Source organism: Rhyacophila brunnea, unplaced genomic scaffold, assembly GCF_057557595.1.
Source record: "Rhyacophila brunnea isolate RB1 unplaced genomic scaffold, BYU_Rbru_1.0 scaffold_23, whole genome shotgun sequence".
Lineage (NCBI taxonomy): Eukaryota > Metazoa > Arthropoda > Insecta > Trichoptera > Rhyacophilidae > Rhyacophila > Rhyacophila brunnea.
The window spans coordinates 20119200-20142289 of NW_028232893.1; the positions used below are offsets into that span (position 1 = coordinate 20119200).

The 23090-nt window shown below is 33.0% G+C and overlaps 1 protein-coding gene across 2 annotated transcripts in view; it reads left to right on the forward strand.

Annotated features, from left to right (window-relative positions):
* Orco (odorant receptor co-receptor) overlaps positions 1–23090 on the forward strand; it is a 64681-nt gene that overhangs the window by 36072 nt on the left and 5519 nt on the right. For both annotated transcript variants that reach the window (XM_085950883.1, XM_085950882.1), the window contains exons 7-9: positions 15852–15951; positions 17562–17666; positions 19240–19395. In XM_085950883.1, coding sequence (XP_085807009.1) covers positions 15852–15951; positions 17562–17666; positions 19240–19395 — 361 coding nt within the window. The remainder of the gene's footprint in view (positions 1–15851; positions 15952–17561; positions 17667–19239; positions 19396–23090) is intronic.

Below are 23090 nucleotides of genomic sequence, written 5' to 3' on the forward strand. Positions count from 1 at the left end.
TCAAAGGCAGTTTTCTATTTATGTATAATTCGGTTTCAAAGACATCTTCTTTAGGGATTACCCGTTTCTTTGAAAATGTAACTTCACCAAATAGATTGCCATATAATAATATAAATATTCCCGTAGTGTATATAGATAATAATAATCCGTAATCGCTCGAGGCGTGCTCGTCAAACAATATTGTTTATGGGTTGAGTGAAATACAATTCTCTTATGATAATAAAAAAGGGGAAAATATCCACAATAGTCCTAGTTGTCTTGTGAAGGAGAGTGATAGACATAGGCGTACTTTAGGTTAACGTAAGCACAAAATTTTAGAATTTAATATTATAAGTATTATATTGAATATACATAATTTAAAAACACCTCAGATATATACATAGGTACCTACCATAAAAACTCTTTTTCAAAAAAAATCTGTATGTGTACTTATGTACTCGCGTTAGAAGTTATCCTTCTTTGGCGTAACAAAAAAAAACAAAACTTGTGATAACCTAGATTCTTCGACTAGCTCTTAATTATCTTGTTAAATTACACACTCAAGAAAAAGGGCTGCTTATTGGAGCGCCGTTGGTTTATTTCTATACACTTTAACTCTTATATTACTAAATTAATATATTGTTTTTATTTTTAAAGTAAAAACTGTCACTCTGACGTTTAATCGTTTGTTTACAGACCTACAAACTTATCTGAGGAATAGCCAAAAAATGGAACAAAAAACTACAATAGAACGGAATTTTGAAAATTTCATTCTAATGTCACAGATTTTATCCAGTTAGGAGTCTTGATTGGGTAATTTTCAACAGTGGCTCTCCCATCCCATTCTTCAGATAAGATTTTAGGTCTGTACGTAAGGAATTTCAAATGGCCGACAATAATACATTCGTTACCTAGGTAACGGAACAATTCTACTATCAAACTTGCGTTTGTATACAGCTGACTGGTTTGCAGCTAACTTCATACTGTCGCGCACTTTCGTAACGGTGTGCGCGCGCATCTCTTAGTTCCACTCTCTACCAAACGCCCCGAAAGAAGTATAACCGCAAAAATCTTTTTCGAAAAAAATACCGCGCCTGACGGAATTTGAATCTGTAATCACTCGATTCACGACAATGTATTTTACCAATTGAGTCACGGGCATCCTACTTAATTACGACGGATTTATCTAATCGCTTTCACATGAAATGTTTATCAAATTGCGTTAATGTTATCATTAATTGTGGTTGCAGGTTCCGCCAGGCGTCATCTAGTGGGTGAAGTGTTTTTAAATTAAGTAGGAATGTATTTTAAATATAGAGAATATTACATTCTCAAATCTTTTTTTATTCGTTAAATAAAAGAAATGGTTTATTAAATTATTAATCCGTTATAACTAAAGTTTGGAGTGATTCAAGGGTCGGTTAGAAATTAGAGCACTTAATTGATACCTTGATTTAAAACACAACAACAGATAACCAACATTAACGCAATTTGATAAGCATTTCATGTAAGAACTACTATACATAATTTTGTAAACACTCATGAGAAAATACAGCCAATAGAAAAAAATCTTTTTTGAAAAAAGTAAGACACCCTCAGGGCGCGATACCTTAGAGACGCAGATTCGATTCCTGCCGGGTATCTTACTTTTTTCAAAAAAGATTTTTTTCTATTGGCTATACTATTATCTCTTGAGTGTTTTCAAAATTAAGTATGTTCAATAATTAGAATGGTACATTCTTAAAATCTTGTAAATTTTTCGTTGAATAAATGAAATAGTTAATTAAGAACTACTAGTTAAAACCGTCATAATTAATTAGGATGCCCGTAGCTTTATTGGTAAAGCACATTAGCGGGAATCCAATTATTGGTTACAGGGGCAAGTCCCGTCGGGTGTTGTATTATTATCAAAGAAAATTTTAGTAGCTATATCTATCTATCTGAGATGTTTCCAAAATATGTATATTCAATACATATATTCGTGGGTATTCTGCGAAAAAGCACTTAGTCAAAATTTTGCTGTTTTGACTTATGAGTACGCTCTATAGTCTACAAAAACACACAAAGTCATATCTATAAAACTGGTGAAGATAATTTATGTTATAAGTCAAAAAGACATACATCAATTCAGAGAAAAGGCACTAAAGGGACTTAGTGCATTTGCTTCTCTCATTCTCAGGCTATATTCACACAATTCTGCGTGCGAAACTGCACTTAGTCATACTCAAAGCAATATCGCAGAAAGGAATTTGCCCTTTATATATTTATAAAACAAGTTAAGACCGTCCAAACTTTCAAACTCGATTATCTCTAAACTAGTATTTTTGACTTAATGCTTATTCGCAGAATACCCCCGTATTACAATATAATGTTACATCTCAAATTTTGTGAATTATTCGCTGATTAAAAGAAACCGTTTATTAAAATAAATTCATATTTTAATTTATTATATAGGTAGATAAAATATAATGTATGTGTTAAAATCTTACACGACACTTTTCCTTGGATTATCTCAATCACGCACACCCATGGTGCTACGATAATTGCTACGAAGCCCTACGGCGGCGTAGCAGATGATTGAAAACGTAGACTAGGGTAAACCAAGCACTTCAGTCAATAATAATGGATGATTATTATTGGACATTATGTACACAAATATAAACTAAAATAACTATTGTTGTACATAAGTGGTGTCCTTTATTAATAAACAAATTAATTAAATTATATCAGAATGATATAGAATATTAAAATATTAAAATATTTGTATTCAATGAATAAAACACTACATTTTACAATGTAGAAACAGTAGATGGGATTGTATATAATATATAATATTATATTCTCGTATTATGCAGCGGATATAACAAAGCAGGTATTCATTCTTCAGCAGAAATAAAAAGGCGCACAAGGATTGCGAAAATTGCAATGATACGTCTTAACACTATATGGAAGGATCGAGGAATTGAGGAAATTGTCACGAAAATGATGCATATGCAAACATGAGTGTACTCCATATTTTTGTACGGTATAAAATCATGGACTCTGAGGGCAAGGGAGCGAAAAGCAATTAATACTTTCGAAATATGGTGTTTGCGCCAAATGCTTCGTATATTTTGGACTGAGAACATGGCGAACCAGTCATTGAAGTTAATGGCCCCACCAAACTGCACCGCCCCTTACCATACCCGGTTATAATTGAGCGTATCACAGGATACTGCGTTTGGTGTAAAGCATAATTTTTTTTATGACCGGTAATGTCTCAGAATCAGTTATCAAGACTGAGGTCGCCGTGCACTAAAATGTGCTTTGACTGAATTTATATCACTTTAAGTTATGAGTACCCATGGGAGAAAGGAGAACGTAGAAGCAAAATTGGAAATTTCACTAAGTTATAAGTCTGATCTGCACTTTTTTTGAACAAATTATTCGGCGCGGAGCAGATAACCTGGAGAGACTGGTGGTTTTGGGTAGCCTCCTGGGAAGGCGAATTATAGAAAGAGCGATGGTACATTGGTGCGACCGAGTGAATTAGCTTATCGGGGATAGTCTTCATTCTGTCCTGACAGAAGCAGGGACCGATGTGGATGACTGAATTTCAGCGTGGTCACGACTATTAGCCATGACCATGAAAAATAATAACAATTTTGCATTTTTATTGAACTTTTGAATAATGTATTTTTTCCAACACATAAACACACCATTGGACTTGACTACATAACGATCACAATCCGTAATCAAGATATTAATGCAATCGCTGAATTTTTATTTTTGAAATACGTAAGACACCCTTAGTGGTCAGAGCACATGGGCGCGAATCCCAGGGGGCGCGGGTTTACATCCCGCTGGGTGTCGTATTTTTTTCAAAAATACCTTTTCTAATGGTTATATATTTCTCACATGTTTTTCAAATTATGTAATTATACTGTATGCGATACCCATACTATAATATAATATAATATTTACAAGATAAAAAGAACTTTTTATATATAACGTTTTAAAATTTTCTGTTGAATTATTATACTCAATATGCTCAAACTTGTACTTGATATGAAGTAAATAATAAACAAACAAACAAATATAGAACACTGAAATGTCATTTTGACATTTCATTTTGATTTCCATAGTAACGCACGTATATATTAATAATTTAGTTGCTAGAACCACCCCCTTAGCAACCAATAATAGTCTGTTGATTTTTCTGAAACAACTTTCTATACAAAACAGAATTAACAGAAAATGAATTCAATTCTACTTAAAGATGGCTGGAAGTATTAAAATAATTCATTGGCATCGTTTCCTGATATATTCTAAAAGTTTCAAATGTCTAGCTAGTCGGGAAGTTAGCTAAAAATTGATTGCAAGATTTGTACTGGATAAAAAACCACCCGACAAACAAGAATACGAGCTAAGAAAAACTTTGTAATAAAAATACATACACCTGAAAAACTACCATCGTTGACAACAACTTACTAACTGTTGCCAATTATGCAAGATATAGAATTTTTGCATCAAAATCTGGCTTGTAAAATTCGTATCTAACGTTTTTTGATTTAAGGGGGGACATGCTCGTCGAAGGTCAAAATTGAGTTTTTATTGTATTTTCAAACCATGATCCTGGACACTCCTTAAACGTTGTAGATAATCTATTTATATAATTTTGAAGCCTTATTATCCTTTATAGTTATTTTAAACATTTGATGACTGCATAAAGTATTTTTGTTACATAAAATAGTATTCTTTTAAACCTCTCGCTCTAATGTTTTAGAATATAGTCATATTTCGGTACATAACTGTGCAGTGGTGTTAAGATTTTTTACATTTATTAATTTTTAAACGCATTTATAAAACCATTAGTATAATTTATTACGAGATAATTTTTGTAAAATATTCACGATAAAAAATTATATTGATAATCTCTGTGATCCCAAATTTGACAAGAATTAGGCATTTTATTATTCAAAAAATCGGCAAGATTAACACATTTGAAGATGATTCTAAAGATATTTGTTATAAGCTATGTCTTTGACCATTCAAGTGTGATAAACATCTTATGAATAATGATTGCTTTATAATAATTATTGACAAAAGAATAAGGTAGTGTTTTTTTGAAATACGCCATTTCTTTTGTCATTCCCCAGTAGTTAAGCTACAACATACGGCCGTAGCCATAAATTGACAAACTATAATTAAAGTAATGAGTAAAATGATATTGACGCGCGTGTTTGAACATGTACCGTTTAAAAAAAAATAAAAAATAAGTCGGTTAGATACATGTTCAAACACGCGCGTTAACATAATTTTACTCCCTACTTCAATTATAGTTTGTCAATTTATGGCTACGGCCGTATGTTGTAGCTTAACTACTGGGGAATAACAAAAGAAATGGCGTATTTCAAAAAAACACTACCTTATTCTTTGGTCAATAATTATTATAAAGCAATCATTATTCATAAGATGTTTATCACACTTGAATGGTCAAAAACATAGCTTATAATAAGTATCTTTAGAATTATCTTCAAATGTGTTAATCTTGCCGATTTTTTGAATAATAAAATGCCTAATTCTTGTCAAATTTGGGATCACAGAGATTATCAATATAATTTTTTATCGTGAATATTTTACAAAAATTATCTCGTAATAAATTATACTAATGGTTTTATAAATGCGTTTAAAAATTAATAAATGTAAAAAATCTTAACACCACTGCACAGTTATGTACCGAAATATGACTATATTCTAAAACATTAGAGCGAGAGGTTTAAAAGAATACTATTTTATGTAACAAAAATACTTTATGCAGTCATCAAATGTTTAAAATAACTATAAAGGATAATAAGGCTTCAAAATTATATAAATAGATTATCTACAACGTTTAAGGAGTGTCCAGGATCATGGTTTGAAAATACAATAAAACCTCAATTTTTACCTACGACGAGCACGTGGGCCGTTAAAACATTTTATAAAAAGACTGGAATATTACATTTATTAATAGATTTTCATGAAAATCGATATAATGGCTTTTTCATTTGGTATATTATTAGTTTACCAACCAAATTTCATACCTACGTTAATTTTTAGTTGTATGGCTTACTTATTAATTGTGGAATAATATAATACCATGGTCTTCATTGTTCTCGTAAAAGTAATTTTAATAATCGTAATTTATGTTTTTGAAGTGCTAGTTTCTAAACAGACTAGAAAATCTAGCATTTTCACCATATATGGCGTATTTTCATGAATGATAGTTTTGACAATATTCTCCAATAAATTCACACTTGAGTTATTCCAAAAATATGGACAACGAACTTTTTTATAATTGTCAGTAGGTAGCAAGAAAATAATAAAACTAACTTTGACTCCCAAATTTAAAGGTGTCAGGCTTACATCACATTTTAGTATAATATTATAATCTAGATAAGATTATATAAATTATTATAGGTAGCAGTGGCGATGGATAAAGGTAGGCTGTTAAGATTCGACTTAATAGTGTAGGTACTAGAGATGGGAAAACTGGTCGATTTTAAAGACTAAGTATACTTACTACCAAAAAACACTTAGTATAGAAACTTGTTCCAAAATACTTACTAGAATTTGGAATACCATATTGAGTGTTTGGCGTGCGTATGCGACAAAAGTTTCATACTCAACTGAAACTAAAACCAACTTCATATTATTAGTGATTGAAATACGTATCGGCTCAGGGAACTCAGACTGTGTATCGGTTTCAATAGAATCGCTAAAAATACGCTGAGCTCCGCTTGTCGAATAGTCACATTTATTATACAATTTTAAACACATTTCAAATTTATGAGTTGTTTTTCTATAAATCTCTAAATATCTATTTCTAAAAATTAATAACAGTAATTTTTAAACATGTTTTGAGCGGTCATATAACAAGCCTAAGTCTGTACGTCATCTCACCACTGTGCTGCGACAGAAAATTTATGACCTATTATTCATACATTCGAACGCAATATACTAATAAATTAAAATATACCTATATTCAAGTGGTATCCTGTTCACGCGCATTTAATGTCAATAGTGTTGAAAGTCTACCAACTGGAGAGTGCACAGAACAGCACCTCGCGATAATAAATCATCACAAGTTTTTCGGAATAAGTTTATTGGGCCACGCATACTGAGTATGGGTAGTTTCATCCAAAACTTGAGTACACAAACTGGTGACAGTATTTACAACTCACCTCGAGTATCTAATTAGGTATGAAAACTCATTTTAAATAATCACTAATATCTTGTGTGGTGTCAGGTGGCAGTATATTATATTGAATGAAATTTGTAATCGAAACCAACCTTATACTTTTTACTCACTAATACTACAGAATATTTAAATATAAAGAGCATGCTATAAATATTAATTGTAGAACTATAGTGAATTTATGAAAATATTAGAAAATACTATAAAAATTGAGAAAAATAATACTTTATTAGCTAATAAGAATCGTACATTTTATTAAATTTATTATTCATTTGAATGAAATGAATTTCTTTTAATATAGTAAACGTGTATTATTTCAAAAGCATTTAATAAAGAGTGTTTTTCATTCTCAATATTTATTCCGAGTTGCCATAGTTACGAGACGCAATTTCATAAAATACAGATTAATTTGTTTTCACAGACTTTTTGAATGGTTTATGAGAAAACATTTTATTAACTTTGTTGTTAATTTATTTATTTTAATTGCTGTGGACACGCTCTCAAAAATCATTTTATTCTCACGTAAACGCTGGTTAAATATTTTAAAAGTTTAAATACGAATATTTTGAAAACCTCTCAGAAACAATCTTAAAACAATATGATGTTATACTTCTTTTGGCGCATTTTTGGGAAATCAGATCAGAGTGTATTTTTGGCACGTGACATGTAACACATAATTTATTTTTTCACACGAAAAAAACGCACTCAATTGGATTTGAACCACCGATTGTTCGCTTATTAGCCGAACGCACTACCTTTACGCCACATTGTGATACTGCAATCGTGATGATTATATAGTATAATATAATAGTTTAGAATTATTTCGTTGCCTAGGCAGCGAATTTATTATTGTCGGCCATTTGCAATTCTTTACGTAAACAAACTATTAAACGTCATAGTGGACTGCCCTAGGTGCTTAAATACCTCGCTATACATTTGCTTACAATACCCTAAATAAACTAAACTTAATGTAATCTAAGATTAGGAATCTGAGATTTTCAATAAAATAAATTATTTATTAAGATATTATTATAGAATTCATAGAAAATTATAGTATACATAATATGTAAACATTTTCATTGGTCTAAGAGGTATTTTCTACGAACTGTCCAGGCCAGTGGTCGGCAAACCGCGGCTCTTTGTTACCTTGAGTGCGGCTCTGCCACAAATGCCCTCTGCCCTATTTGACATGGCTACAAAGAAGAAGTAAAGAAAATTGGAAGACGAAAACATTGATTTTAAAGTTGAATGAACCGAGACTTTCGCGTTTATTCAAAACTTAAATGGCCTACCGACCTGTATTATTTGTCGGGAAAAATTGGCGCATTCAAATTTAGAGAGACACTTTACAACTAAACACGTGTCATTTCGCACTAAATATCATGTCGGTGATGCAAAGAAGACACTTTTGAAGAGTCAAGAAAAATCAAGTTCTGTATTTAATTACTGAATATAATCTTCTAATAATGTTAATGTAGCAAGTTTTGTGGTTAGTAAAGAGAAATTCAGAGTAAATTGAGGAGTCATCTTATTGATGAGAACCTGGAATCTTGCTTAAAATTAAAAACCACAATCACAACACACAATCCTGACTAACCCAAACTTTCCAAAGAGATACAAGACCATTATTTACATTGAGTGTTTATCAGTCATTGACACGATTTAATTTTATGGATACCTTACGTACAATTTAATTTCTATCAATACATAAGATCATTATTACGTATGCTATCAAGTTGTATTCAGTGTACCTACTGATGGGTAGGGGTTAACGTAGAGTGTTGATTTACACTTTTCCACTTATTAAAACACTGATTCAGGGACATTAAGTATTACGTCAGTATATTTCGCTTGACAAGTAACAATTAATTATTAGCAACATTATTTTGTAAACGCTCGCTTTGGCGCGAAAGGTGGCAAATTATTGTATTTAGAGGCGACGTTTAAGGCTCAAGGGTAGGTCACCGACTAACCGTCCCTACCCTTGACCCTTCGTTTGCCCAGAAACAGATAACGGTTACTTTCTTTTTTTTGTTTCGCAGTGCATCCTGGTCTAGCCTTGACTCATTTACAATTACAATAATATCATTATATTCCCAACTCGATTGGAGGATTTTTGATTGGGAATTTAGGCGATATGGTATTTGGTATCACTATCTATAGTTTAATTAAGACTTACAACTTTAACTAAAGTTTATTAAGTTAATAAACAGTGTACCTACAAATTATATAATTTCAGTTTAATAATATTTAATTTGGCTCTCAAAATAAATCTCGATCGTTGTACTGTTGATATGTGGCTCTTTTGACTAATGAGTTTGCCGACTACTGGTCTAGGCTATTTTTGTATACACAATAATTATTATTATTTATGAAAACCCCTTTACGCTGTGCTAAATTTTCCGAATTGTTTTCTTGGAAAATCTTTGGCTACCTGCCTGATGGAAGAAAATACAAATTTCTTATCAGCCAATCTTGATAAGCCTCTGATTTAATTACTGAGCGAACTTAATTTTCTTGTAACGTTCGGGAAAACGTTATCCAATTACTTTCGGAAAACAATTTTTCAGCAGAAAATCTGAATCAATATTCGAAAAAAAATATACTTAGGTATTATGTAATATAAAAAAGTTATTTCAAAATATTATTTTTTGTGTGTCGTTGCGTTTTGTTGTATGTGTGAGATTTGTTGGTGGAGATGAGTGATCTGTGAAACCCGTCTGAATACGCTTTAACTTCTGTTTATATTTTGATGACATGTGATTTTGACTTGTATGCGTTATTGTGTAATGCGCGTGTGCTGCGCCCGGAGGCCTGCGATGGACTGAGTCATTAGTTGAGCGAGACGTCATGACATAATAATGTTTGTTTAAACAAAATTTTCTGATAATAATTAAGCCTATCACCCTTTCCATAATGCCATAAATTTAATCAAAACCCTTCCCTTTAATATAACCAATCAAAAATATTACATAAAAAAAAAATATTTCTTTTGAACGCAACATGTTTCAAAAATCATAGACAGGCAGATAGAAGTTAATGTCCCCATCAAGCCACATCGCCCGCACCACACCCGGTCTTAATCAGATGTACCATATAATCCTTCTTTTGATGTAAATCACATTTTTTATGACTGAGAATGACTCAGGAGTAGTTAGCCAAGACTAAAGTCACCATGCACTCAACCGTGTGTTACTAAATTTTCATGACTTTAATCGACTTGGTGTACCTACGTCTGTATTTTTGTTTTGTTTATCAACATCATAAGTAGCCCAATAATCCGGGGTGTATCCCAGCCTCCTCCAAGAACTTACTCCTTCTCCCCATATCCTGGGCCAATGTCTTTCAGATGTCTTTGCCGGCTGCTCTGACAACTCATTTGACTCCATTCAACCAACAGAATATGGACCTGCCAACCGACCCCCAACCATCCGGTTTGGTATCCAAGATTCCCCGTGGCGGTTGGGCACTATCCATTTTTACCACAAGTGTAATGAATGCGGAGAGGCATTATTCTTAGAAGGGGCTGTAGAGATCCAAGTTGTGCTAATTACGTCTTGGTGTAGAGGGATGAGACCGCTATAGGAGTAGGACCAGGAAGAGTGATAGAGAACCGCCAGGAGGAGAGATATATACGTCATAATTTGGTAGTTGCTCCGATGGATGGAGAAGCGAGTTTTTATTGCAGCAGTAAACGCTCGGTAGAAGAGTTTATTACAATACGCATGATGCTGTTCCGAGGTCCGAGTCTCGGTAGAATGAGATGCTATGCGGAGTGATACAGAGACTGAGATAGGTACTAACAGACTGGGATATTATAATCGGATGGCATTTTCAATTAATTATGATACGTTATTTATTGACGTACTCACAATCAAAATAATATCTTAAAAAGAATATTTAGGAAATAACTATTATAATCAAATCAGCTATTTTATGTCGAGTTTGCGCTCATTGGATCTGGATATGTGGAAAAACAGATATTGCAAAAAATTTTAATTGCAGTCAGCTATTTACTGAGTTTGCAGTAGTTGGACACTACGGGAAATGGATATTAAGGAATTCGTAATTGCGGTCAGCTATTTAATATCACCGATCAATATGCTGACATGCCTTGAGTTGTTTATCCCCATAACACAATTCTTCTCCGTTTAGTATGGGTCCACATTTCCTAAGTACCTACTGAATGCGCGCTCATCGTCTTTGGTGAGAGTCCAACACTCCAACCTGTAGGGTAGTACCTATTGATCAGATTAGAGTCATATATATCTGAATTTTTGTTTATATTATATTTTATTGGCTGGAAATAATTATTATCTGACATTATATTTGTACAAGTGAGACCCCATCAAAGTTAATACAATAATATTTTTCAGACAAGTCCTTCTGGGAGATGAATTTATGAATGTTTTTTCCAGGACAGTAAACATTGAAAGAGCACGATTGCCGTCCTACCTGCTTTGGGTTCAGAGTTTAAATGATGTATACAAATTGCTAATGTGATTGCTACTTTAACAGTGAAACTGCCAGAAATTCATATTAATTCAGGGTTTAAATTTTTTTTTATTTTTTTTTTCGTATGCTTATGTTATGTTACCTATGAATATATATATTATGTATATATATCTATATTTGATTGTATTATCTACTTATTTTCTAGTTTATATTATATTAATTATTATTATTTTTTATTTTATATATTATACTATTAGATAATGTTTATAAATTAAACAATGATATGTAATTAGTTTGTTTAGTTTGTAAGAACGCCTCTTCGGGTGAAGGCCTCCTCCAAAGAGTCCCACTGGACTCTGTTTTTGGCTATTTGTAGCCAATTTGGGCCCGCTGTCTTTATGATGTCGTCTTGTCATCTCGCATGGGGTTTTCCTCTATAGCGTTTCCCTTTTGGGCCGTTCCATGAAGTCTTCATCTCGAAGTATTATAACTTATTTAAATTAAAAATACACCCACATATAGAATATAAACTGTATCCGCGTCTATATAATCTTCTACTAAACATGAAAATAAGGCTTGGAATAATCCAGTTTTCTTGTACTGATGTAGTTTTACATAATTTTATTATTTGTCATTGAGGTATTTATTCTGTCTGGCTCAATATATAGTCACCTCAATTTAATACTACTACTACATAATTCTGATTTGGTCATTGTTGGGAAAATGAAATTTAAACTTTATTTGATTATCATAAATCTAGCTCTAGACTATAAAAATGGAAAATTGTGCTTGTCTAATTTGGAACAATTAAATAATGTTCAATTGTATGAAAAAATAATGTAGATATATTATTTTATTTATTTAATGAATTTATGGTTTTAAAGTTTTCTAATATTTTCAAGCACAAAATTAATACAGTTCCCATTAACTTCTGACTCTTATAGTTGTATCATTTCCTAGAGAAGGAAATGGAGAATCATATTCAATAGATATCTCAATAACAGTGAAATCAAGTTATCTAGTTGTAGTATTAATTGAGGTGACGACATGAAACAAGCAATCGACTAGTGAGGCCATAGATTTTTTAGCGCAAGTTTGATTACAACTTCGGTGACGTGGTTGGGTATCACTTTTTTACTTAATTGTATTTGTTTTTTTCAGTGACATATCTATTACACAAAAGTAATTTTATGTATGGCGCTTCTAGAGCTTTTTTTATTTACCAACCACACCTCACCCACATGCCTTAAAAAGACACCCTTCACCACTGGTATATTACAATGTTCGCTCATAAATGTACCATATAAGCCTCCACAGGGTGACGATTATATCGATAGGCTTTTTTTAAATGAGTAACGTTTGAACGTTTGTTGGAAATTTTCGGCACGATGGTGTCATTGTATGGTGCTGTTTGACAGGTCGTGAAAATCAGTAAACGTCAAAATGAGTCTCCGCGCGGTGTAGTTCATTTTTTTCAGGTAGGTTTGCCACTATCGTTATAGTGCGCAGGCGCAGATATCGCACGGTGTAATAGTCAGATGAAAATTCAGAAGCTTCTGAACCTTTTTTGATTCATGCATGCTGCAATATTGAAAATACGTATTTACACGTGCATTTTCTTGTTATGGCTGCGATAATACGTACTGTCAGCAGTAAATTCATGCACGTGTAAACTAAAACCAAACTAAAGTATGTAAGCATGTCTAAGAAAAAGTCAGTGGAACAGACCCACAGATAATATCCATTACAGCTCGCAAAAAGTCTCAAAAATAATTCTGAACCCTCTCCACTATAAAGTTTTACTTCAACTGATGCTAGGTCTAGATAATAGACCTACTCTCAAGCCTGCTTTTAACTAGTAACTAAGGAGTCATAAATATTTTTTATTAATTAATTTAATTTAATAACTTTAGTCATAGTAAGGTTAAGTAAATATTTTATTTAAATGAGTGGAAATCCTGAGATGAAAATAATATTCCATCAGATAAATAATATAATAATTGCGTTGGAGGATGAGACAAAAAATAAAAATTAATTAATTCTGGTCACCCGGTGACAACTCCCAAGTGGACAAAGTTAATTAATTATCTTGTTATTTGTAATTTCGTACAATTTTGTATTTTCTACATTAAAATAATACCCGTTCAGAATATAATTGTATAAACAGCCTAGATTTGTTGCGGCTGTATGAAATACCTCATCACATTAATTTTGAAGTTTTCTATTTCTACAAGACAGAAAAACTAATATTATATAAGTACAATAGTACAATAATATATGTCTTGATCCAGGTTTTTCCTTGATTAGTGAGAATCAGAACATCGAGGGTATTCAGTTGTGATCAAATTGAGGTGCATGTCGCCCACTGTCACGCTGTCGCAGTGACAAATTTAGTATATGGTTTTGTCATTTTGTAGAATATTTTGAACGACCACCACCTCTGTAAATGCAATGATGGAGAGTGGCAACTCTAGTATTTTGACCATTATTCATGCGAATTTAAATTAATTTTAACAGTTTCTACATGTGCGTACGTTAAAATTACTTGCGACATGACCTCCATAGATAATATTTTGAACAGAACCCAACGTGCAGACCGTAGATAATAGACAACATTCTTATAGAAAATACATATTGTCAACCGCTTAAAACAAAAAAAACGTGATTTTGACATGAGTCGAAAAAGTGTAGGCATGTATAAGATGATAAAAACGTTGTTGTTCTGGTGATGTCGGCAGATTTTTCTAACTGACATGTTCGTTTAAAGGTTTAAAATGTGCTAAGGGATGGAAGCATCAGTCTGATAACATTTTAAACACAGATAAAAACGACATTACACATTAACTTACTGTGATTTTACGTGATAGTAGACGACATGCACCATAATAATATATTTCGTTCTTTACATACTTACTTGCTTCAACCTGTTACGCTTTTGTGTTTGATGATGCAGAAGGTGATGAGGTGAGATAAGCAGCGGTAGTGTAGATAGATGTAGACGTTTATTGTCTTGATGAAGAGTACAGGGAGTTACAACAGTCACAGTATAGATTAACGGTGTAGACTCTAGATTGATCGCGGTGAGCTTATGCTCAGACCGAGCCGCGATCTGAGTAGTGATAAGTAATCGATCATTCTAGCTATTTATACAAATACAATCAATGGGGTAGGCAGATTGAGCGTCGCTTGGGGGCAGCAGTTACTCGAAGGGCGGCAAATCGAGGAGAATTATTTGGTATAATAAATAGACATAGCTAAAATTATTTTGTTAACATGCCAACAATAATAGCATAGTAAAAATGGTCTGGAAATAATAAATCTGTGTATTGCTAAATTTAATGGTACAACCAAATATGAGTAAAATATCAACCACATAGAACCTTAGACTCTTATGATTTGGGTATATTTATTCGCTTTTTACATCTAAATTTAATTTTGTATGTATTAGTGGTACCTATATATTATATTTTCTTAGTAATGTATCCATACAAGAGTTTATTAGATATTGGAGTCATGAAAAGATGATAAAAAATACTGAATAGATAATGGGGCGGCATTCTGGCGCTGCCTAGGGGCGGCATTTTGTCTAGGGGTGTCACTGCTTGACATCAGATCCGGAATACAATATGTTGAAGTCTCGTGAATCGTTTTTTTATGACTACGTCAATCATCGTAGGCTAAAAACTTCGCTTGTTGCAAGTTAAAATGTCTGTAATGCAGTTGTACTGATGTATCCATGAATTTCAACAGAGATATCGATTCTCATTTTCCAAAACCCTGGTAAAATTCCATGTCTTCCAGCTATACAAGATCATAAGTAAACGGTATTTGATCCTCACAGAATACGGCGTTGATCTATATGCGACTCTAAGTTGAATGAATGATGGCTTCGCCTTGCCCGTGCGGATTTCAAGACGTTACTAGAAAAATTGCTATCCTCGGCTTAACTGGTCACCAACTCGACAGACAGATCACAATTTCGGCAATGCATCCAACAATTATAGCACTGCACATGAATTCTGTCTTCGTCACATTTAGATGAAGATCTACATGATTCGAGTTTGAGTTAAAGCTAGCGAAGACTTGATTTCGGGCTTTTTTCAGGTGTAATAATTGAATAAATTAAACCTTAACATTTATATAGTGCATATTCAACAAAACCAAAAAGATATTACTTAACTATTTTTTCATCAATTCTCAGACTCGTGGCTGGTATCGGCGATACATATGGAACTGCCCTCCTCTTTCATATGCTGATCTCCACAATCACCCTCACGCTTCTGGCTTATCAGGCTACAAAGGTAAGATGATAATAAATGATACTTTTAAAGTATTTGTAAAATAACTGTATTTTTGCTAATTTCTGTGTACTTAAGTGATTTACTTTATAGTGTAATCTATTACCACGTTTTTATTAGCTCATATTCTTGTTTGTCCAGTACTATTTTTTTCTTGTGTGTCCAGTACATATTTTTTCTTGATTGTCTAAGATTTATATTGGACGATTGAAGATTTTTAACTAACTTCCCGACTAGCATTTAAAACTTTTAGAATATATCAGAACACGACGACAATGCATTCTTTTAATACTTTTAGCCATTTTTAAGCAGAATTGAATTCATTTTCAGGTAATTTTGTTTTGTATGGAAAGTTAATATTGTTGGTTGCTAAGGGGGTCCTAGAAACTAAATTATTAATATATACGTGCGTTACTATGGAAATCAATAGGAAATGTCAAAATGTCATTTCAGTATTCTATATTTATTCAGAATTTCCATCAAGTACAATAAATAGTTTTTTTTAATACATAGAATTGTCAAGTTTATATGATTCAATAAAAAATTTAAAAAGGTGGTACATAAAAAGTTCTTTTTATCTTGTAATTATTTTTACTAATCTTGTATTAACTTAACTCCATAATTTGAAGCAACATTAAAATAGACAATTATAAAAATTCTAGAAAACAAATTTGATCCGAATGTCAATCAAATCCGTACATCGTAATTCAGGCAAACAGCTTTACTAATTATGCTACTGGCTCAAATACTACCCATTCATGTGGGGTGTTATTTTACGTTTAGTCAATCTAGCTCTATACTTACGTATACATTTTGTTCAAGATATAATGTTCGTTCTATTATAAATTAATCGTATGTCCTATAAAACTTCTAACGTATTTTTCGCTATAATGCTATGCTTAACTGTAGTTACAGTATATTCTACAACAAACATGTCCAACGTATCGATCGCGAGATAGATTTTGGTTGATTACACAATATACCCAAATTGAGCGTGAAACTGTAAGACATAAAATGAAAAAATGTAAATTCGGTTGTAATATAAGTAATATTATTTCATTGACATTGTGCATGGGAAGAATTGAGTAGTTTTCAAACTAACCACAAGGATGCTCGCGTGACCTTGTTGTCTGTCGCTCATTTAATTCTTATTATTTCACAGTTGGCTTATCGCAGGAGTGAGCGAAAGATAAGACGAGAATCCTTGTTCTTTAAACTGGGGTGTATTTTCTACTTACATGCGCGCAGTTCTTTGCACATTAGAATAATAGTTTGATGGTATGTGCAATGATTTCCCAAAAGAAGATCAGAACAAAACCTTTCCAGGATGAATAGGAAATTGAGTACCTAATTCTTTGTGATGACGAAAGACAAGCTGTTGTTTAATTCGTAATTCTTCAGTGTCGACAGCCAAATATAGAAGAATGGCAACAATATAGTATATTAGATCACTGCCAAATTTGATTATGAATAGTAAATCATAATGTACTAGAATTTGAACATACCTGTTCTTTAAAAAACGTAGTGGTCAGGTACTCCAAATCTGAGTCCCCATACAACAATCTTTCTCAAAAATGTGATTAATATATTGATATTTTTTCTGTTATCTTTAGATTGAAGGCGTGGATGTTTACGCCTTGACTGTCCTGGGTTATCTCTTCTATACATTAGCCCAAGTGTTTCTTTTCTGCATCTTTGGTAATAGACTCATAGAAGAGGTATGTATCTGGAATACTGTATTAATAATTTATTACGGTTGATTAAATTAGTCACGTGGTATATGTACAAATTGACGAATCAATGCGATGTAAACGTAACATAATATGTATACAATACACAAAGATGTTGAAAAAAACCGTGACTTCCCATGGTAGGTTTATTTGCAGAGAACTTCATATTACTGCGATGATATTTATTTGATAACTAGCAGAGCCAGCTGGCGGTCGCCAGTCTGTCTCGCTAGGTCTTGCAGATGGCTTGGCGGTGTTGGATATTAATATAATTGTGAAGTATGCATAGACGGCGCCATAGTTTTCCCTTCGGGATGAATTTTCATTCACCTCAGACAGTTTGACATTTCGCTGATTTATCAGTTTTACGATTTGCATGTCGTCACTAACAATATAAATTTGGGGTCATATGCGTAATCTATTCTGGAGTCTGGCCTTCACAATATCATCTGACACCACTTCAGACTGATAGGCCTAGCAGAACAGCTGGTTTGATAATAATTTGTACGGTGTGTAAAAAGACAATTCTTTATGTTGAGTAGATAATCTCACATAACCTACCTAGTTCCAAATGTCACTCTTCGCCAATGCATTTTTTTACCATGTTTGGTCCCACGAAGATTATAATATTATGGACCTCCATAGAGTTGAGGTTGTATTGTGTTTAGTAGTTAACTACTAACTCAACCTATTAGGTCCATAATTCTGGCCCAAATACACATTGAAAAAAAACAACTAACAAAAACACAAACAGTGACTGCAATAATTACCTAAGTGCCCGGTTTCACAAGAGGTCGCTTCATCGATCAATATACTCTCTTATTAAAAAAAGAATACATTCTTCAATATTAAAATATTAGGCATACAACATGGCAAGAAAATAATTCTGACAGCTAAAACAAAAGAACATCAAATTAAAATCGAATCCAAAATATGCAAACTTTGTCTTGATCTGTCGTGAAAATTCTAAATTGGAATTGACAGGATAGGTAATTTTAACGAATTATATTTTTCATAATAATATTATGTAAATATGAAAATCAAACAAACATGTTATTTAGATTTTTATATATTATATAAATTACTTACATGATTATACGTCTGTTATATTATAATAATATTATAATACATTCGGTTGTAAACAAAATCTGTTAATACAAACCTCCACTCTGTGGAGGCTTATAATATGATCCAATTAGAATCGGACATGGTCGAAAAAATATGCTGGGAAACTAGTTTTTGTAACATGATGGGCCTCTACGTATCTTAAACAGCCACTGTATCTGACATTCGACTAAACTATACCTAACTTCTATCACGTATTTTTTTTAAATAAAGATTAACCATGTAAATTCAGTACACAGTACAGTTAGTAGCAGTAAAATAATGAATCTATTCCTTGTGAAAATATCCGTTACCTACTAAGTAAATTCATTCAAGCCATTGAAAATACAGTGCATTAAGTCAGGTGTAGTGATTTCCCAAATAAAATTATATTTGGTGACGAGAACTTTCAAACACAAATTGGAAATGTATATTTACTTTATTGCGTATTTTATAGAGTTCATCAGTTATGGAAGCAGCCTACTCCTGCCATTGGTATGACGGTTCTGAAGAGGCAAAAACCTTCGTACAGATAGTCTGCCAGCAATGCCAGAAAGCCATGAGCATCTCTGGAGCCAAGTTCTTCACGGTGTCGCTGGATTTGTTTGCTTCGGTAAGAAAATATGTTTTATAAAATGTTAAATTGACCTCATCCAAAGGTTAGTGAGGCGTTCGGGAATGGTAATTCATCACGTCTAAAAAAGGGGGAGATAAATAATGCGTTGTACTTTATTAAAGAAGACAAGGTAGTTTTAATAAACACAACCTTTTAAGGGAGTGCAATGAAGAATAATTGATTGCCACAGCTATGTAAAGCCCTCTTTGTATAAGTATGGGTTTAATGATCTATTCTAGAAAGTTTTCGATTACAGTGAAACCCCGATTCTACGGTTTTCAAGGGACCCTAAAAAATAAACGATAAATGCGGGATTTTTTCGACGTCTCGAATTATTTCCAGTTTCTCAGCAAGAGTTCTAGTATTCTTTATGGGGAGCATTTTAATTGAGACTTATAAAAATTCGTAATACGAGATGCGAGGCAAGCCTGAGCGCGGACCGACCTGTGCAAACAAAGCGACGCGACTGAAAGGTCTGTATGTATCATAAACAATTCTACGAAAGTAAAATGAAAAATATTCAACAAAAACGGTCAATTGGGATAATATTTGTGACGGGACCATAATATTTAGACGATAGATCGAGGAAAACGATAAATCGGGAAACGGTTAATGCGGGATTATTTAACATTGTTCTTATGGGCAGTAATATATAATATATATATGTATAATTATATAATTGAATCATATACATAATTATAAGACGGTATTTTTTCGGGATAAAGCCTTATTTATAAAATTATAAGTAATTAATATCTAACAAGTATACATATACCTAGAAACTGTGTGCTTTTTCAATTGCTAAAGAAGTTCTTACAATCAATTATTGATTAGCAGTTATTTGACTACTTAGAAGGAACACTAGGAGATTTGGAGGATGTCACCATATGTCGGAAGAAATCGAATGGCTACCTACGCTAGTTTAAGTCATGTTATGGGTGTGTACCTCGGCCATATTTTCTACAATGAGAAGTATAATTTACCCCAGATCATAATGCAGGAATAAATAGTATAAACCCCATTCGCTGTCGACCTTTTAATTAATATTTAATTACCACATTTAAATAACATGGTAATTATATCTAATGGACACCTTATAGGCAACGCACTAGTTTTCACAGACGCATTGGCAGAAAGCTCTTCAGAGTTATGTGGTCATCCGTAGAGTTGTACATATTGCAGTTACATGTAAATTGTACGTAAAACATTTCACAGTAGCACAACTCGCCGTGAGCTTTCTTATTGAATAAAGATGGCCGGTCTCCAAATTTATTAAATTCAATATGAACATTGATTGAATTTTCATAGCTGATTTTGGCAAAATCCATGAATTCAAGAATGAAAACCTAACCTAACAAATAATCCAGTATATCGGCAATTTTCAAAATTTGTTTGCTGCTGGCTTCCTGTAACGTGTAAACCGACAAGAACCGTGTTTTATTTAGACATGCATTTTATGTCAGTACTATACGACCCAGAGAGGTTGGACGGTTTTTAATAAACGGCCATATATTTTCGATACAACATTTGACGGTGAAGTGTGGTGCGGCAAACTGCATACGTACAAGTTTTCGGACACGACATATTACATTTCGACGCAGCACGGTCTTCCGTGAGCTATGTTATAGGAACGTGATGACCTTATTAGAATATTATGTAAATTTAGACGATATGATTGTATGTATTTACTTACATACCTATTCCGATAGTTTTTATTACGTATTTTAAGTGTTTTATTTTGAACACATATAATTTTGAAAATCACTTTCTGAGAGAATATATTATAACCAATAGAAAAAGTCTTTTTTGAAAAAAAAAGTAAGTCAACCCGACGGGGAATCGAACTCCGTACCTCCCAGGTTTACGCCCTATCCGTCGCATTACCACTATGCTACGAGGTGACATACTAATTGCGACAAATTTTAACTATTGGTCAATTTTAATACCTACTCATCAGTGCTCTTCCAAATCAAGCTACTTTGGCAATCGATTTTTGTTTCTTAAATCAAAGTAGGTAACTATTTACTATTACTTTTGATTACTAACCGACGTCGTGGAATTTCTCCAATATTTTTTAGATGTATCTACTTGCACTTGCTAATAATTTATAATTAACTATTTCTTTTATTCAACGAATTGTTTTGTTTTGAAACGAATTTTAACTCTATCTATTTACGACATGCAAATTTTCGAACGAGGTATCTTGTCGATGGTGTATGGGTTGACAAAGATTGTATTTTAATACGTTGCCCGAAGAAAACGTTTTGAAAATCTCTTTTGTCTTTGAAAACTAAAATATGTTTTCTGCCAACAACAAAAAACGATATATAAAAGTCAATTCAGATTTTAAATCTACAAAGAAATGTTTAAGAAATAATATACAAGTTTTTTTACATAGGATTCTATAATCTTAGACGAAAACCATTATAAGCCATGAAATGAGTTACATTTTTCATTTTTTTTTAAAGCCGTGTATAATAATATATTAAAGTACATTTATCTAATAAATGGTTTCATATAATATGTAGTATGATAAAAGAAAAATTCAAAATACTTTTTTAAGACATCATTCAACGAGAATGTTTGTAAAAGATATTACCTTTTTTGTCAAAGAATTCTGTAAGCCAGGCATGCTCAACCATTGGTCTATTGCGATCACAATTAAAATCCATTTACGAATTGCACCATTTAAAGCCACCGTCCATGACGCTATGTGACACAATGGACCATAAACGGTCTGTCGGTGGACTAACCATCAGACTTTATCAACGTACAGTGATCCCCTCTTATATACGTTCGTACCGCACCTCTCATTATTAGTCCCGCTTTACCCCGCTTCATCTCCACTACAGGACAGACTAATAAATATAAATGTAAAACCTATCGCCGTAGACCAATATTTTGAAGCAAGGTATTTTATGGTGGTCAGGCTGTAAAACTCAAATATAACAAAGCGGTGCTCAATATTGGATGCACGTTAAACTAACTGACTAACGTATCAAACTTTAATGCATATTATTATCATACAGGCGTAAATATCGAAAATAACATATTATTATTCTAACACGTGTTTAAGTTTATCCCATATTTTTCCACACTCAAGATCCGTTGCTTGTTATACCACACCCAGTAGTGTAAGCCAATTCCCATTAATGTTGTGTTTTTTGATCTCCACATAATCTATACGAACTACCTGTGGTCATGCTCACCTACCGGTCGTCGACATGCTACCGCTTACTTCTTCTGAACCAGTTAGAATCACGTAGTCAGTCGCTGTGCGTGTTTTGAGTTTCTTTTCTTATTCTATAAAGCCAAGTCATTCAAGGTTCCAAATGTGTTACGTACACTGTATGTGTCGGTGGTACGGAGTATTCTTGAGTATGGGTCCATTATCTGGTGTCTTATTTTCCATTTGACAGTTTCTCAAACGAGTATTTTTCTACTAACTATCTTCAAGGCATGCTCGCCTTTCATTCTCTTGAAGCTCGTAGGTCACTTCTGTTCCTGAGACATTTTTGCCTGCTATCACGAGGGATGGTTTCCAATCCTGGCGTCCTAAAGAATTTAAATATATTATGCGTGTCAACCATGTGACAACCATGACCTATCGTGGGTCAGAACTGTTTCCTCGAGTCAAGACTATCTGGCACCATAAGATAGGGGTGCAAGACTAGTCAATTCGCTCCCTAAAG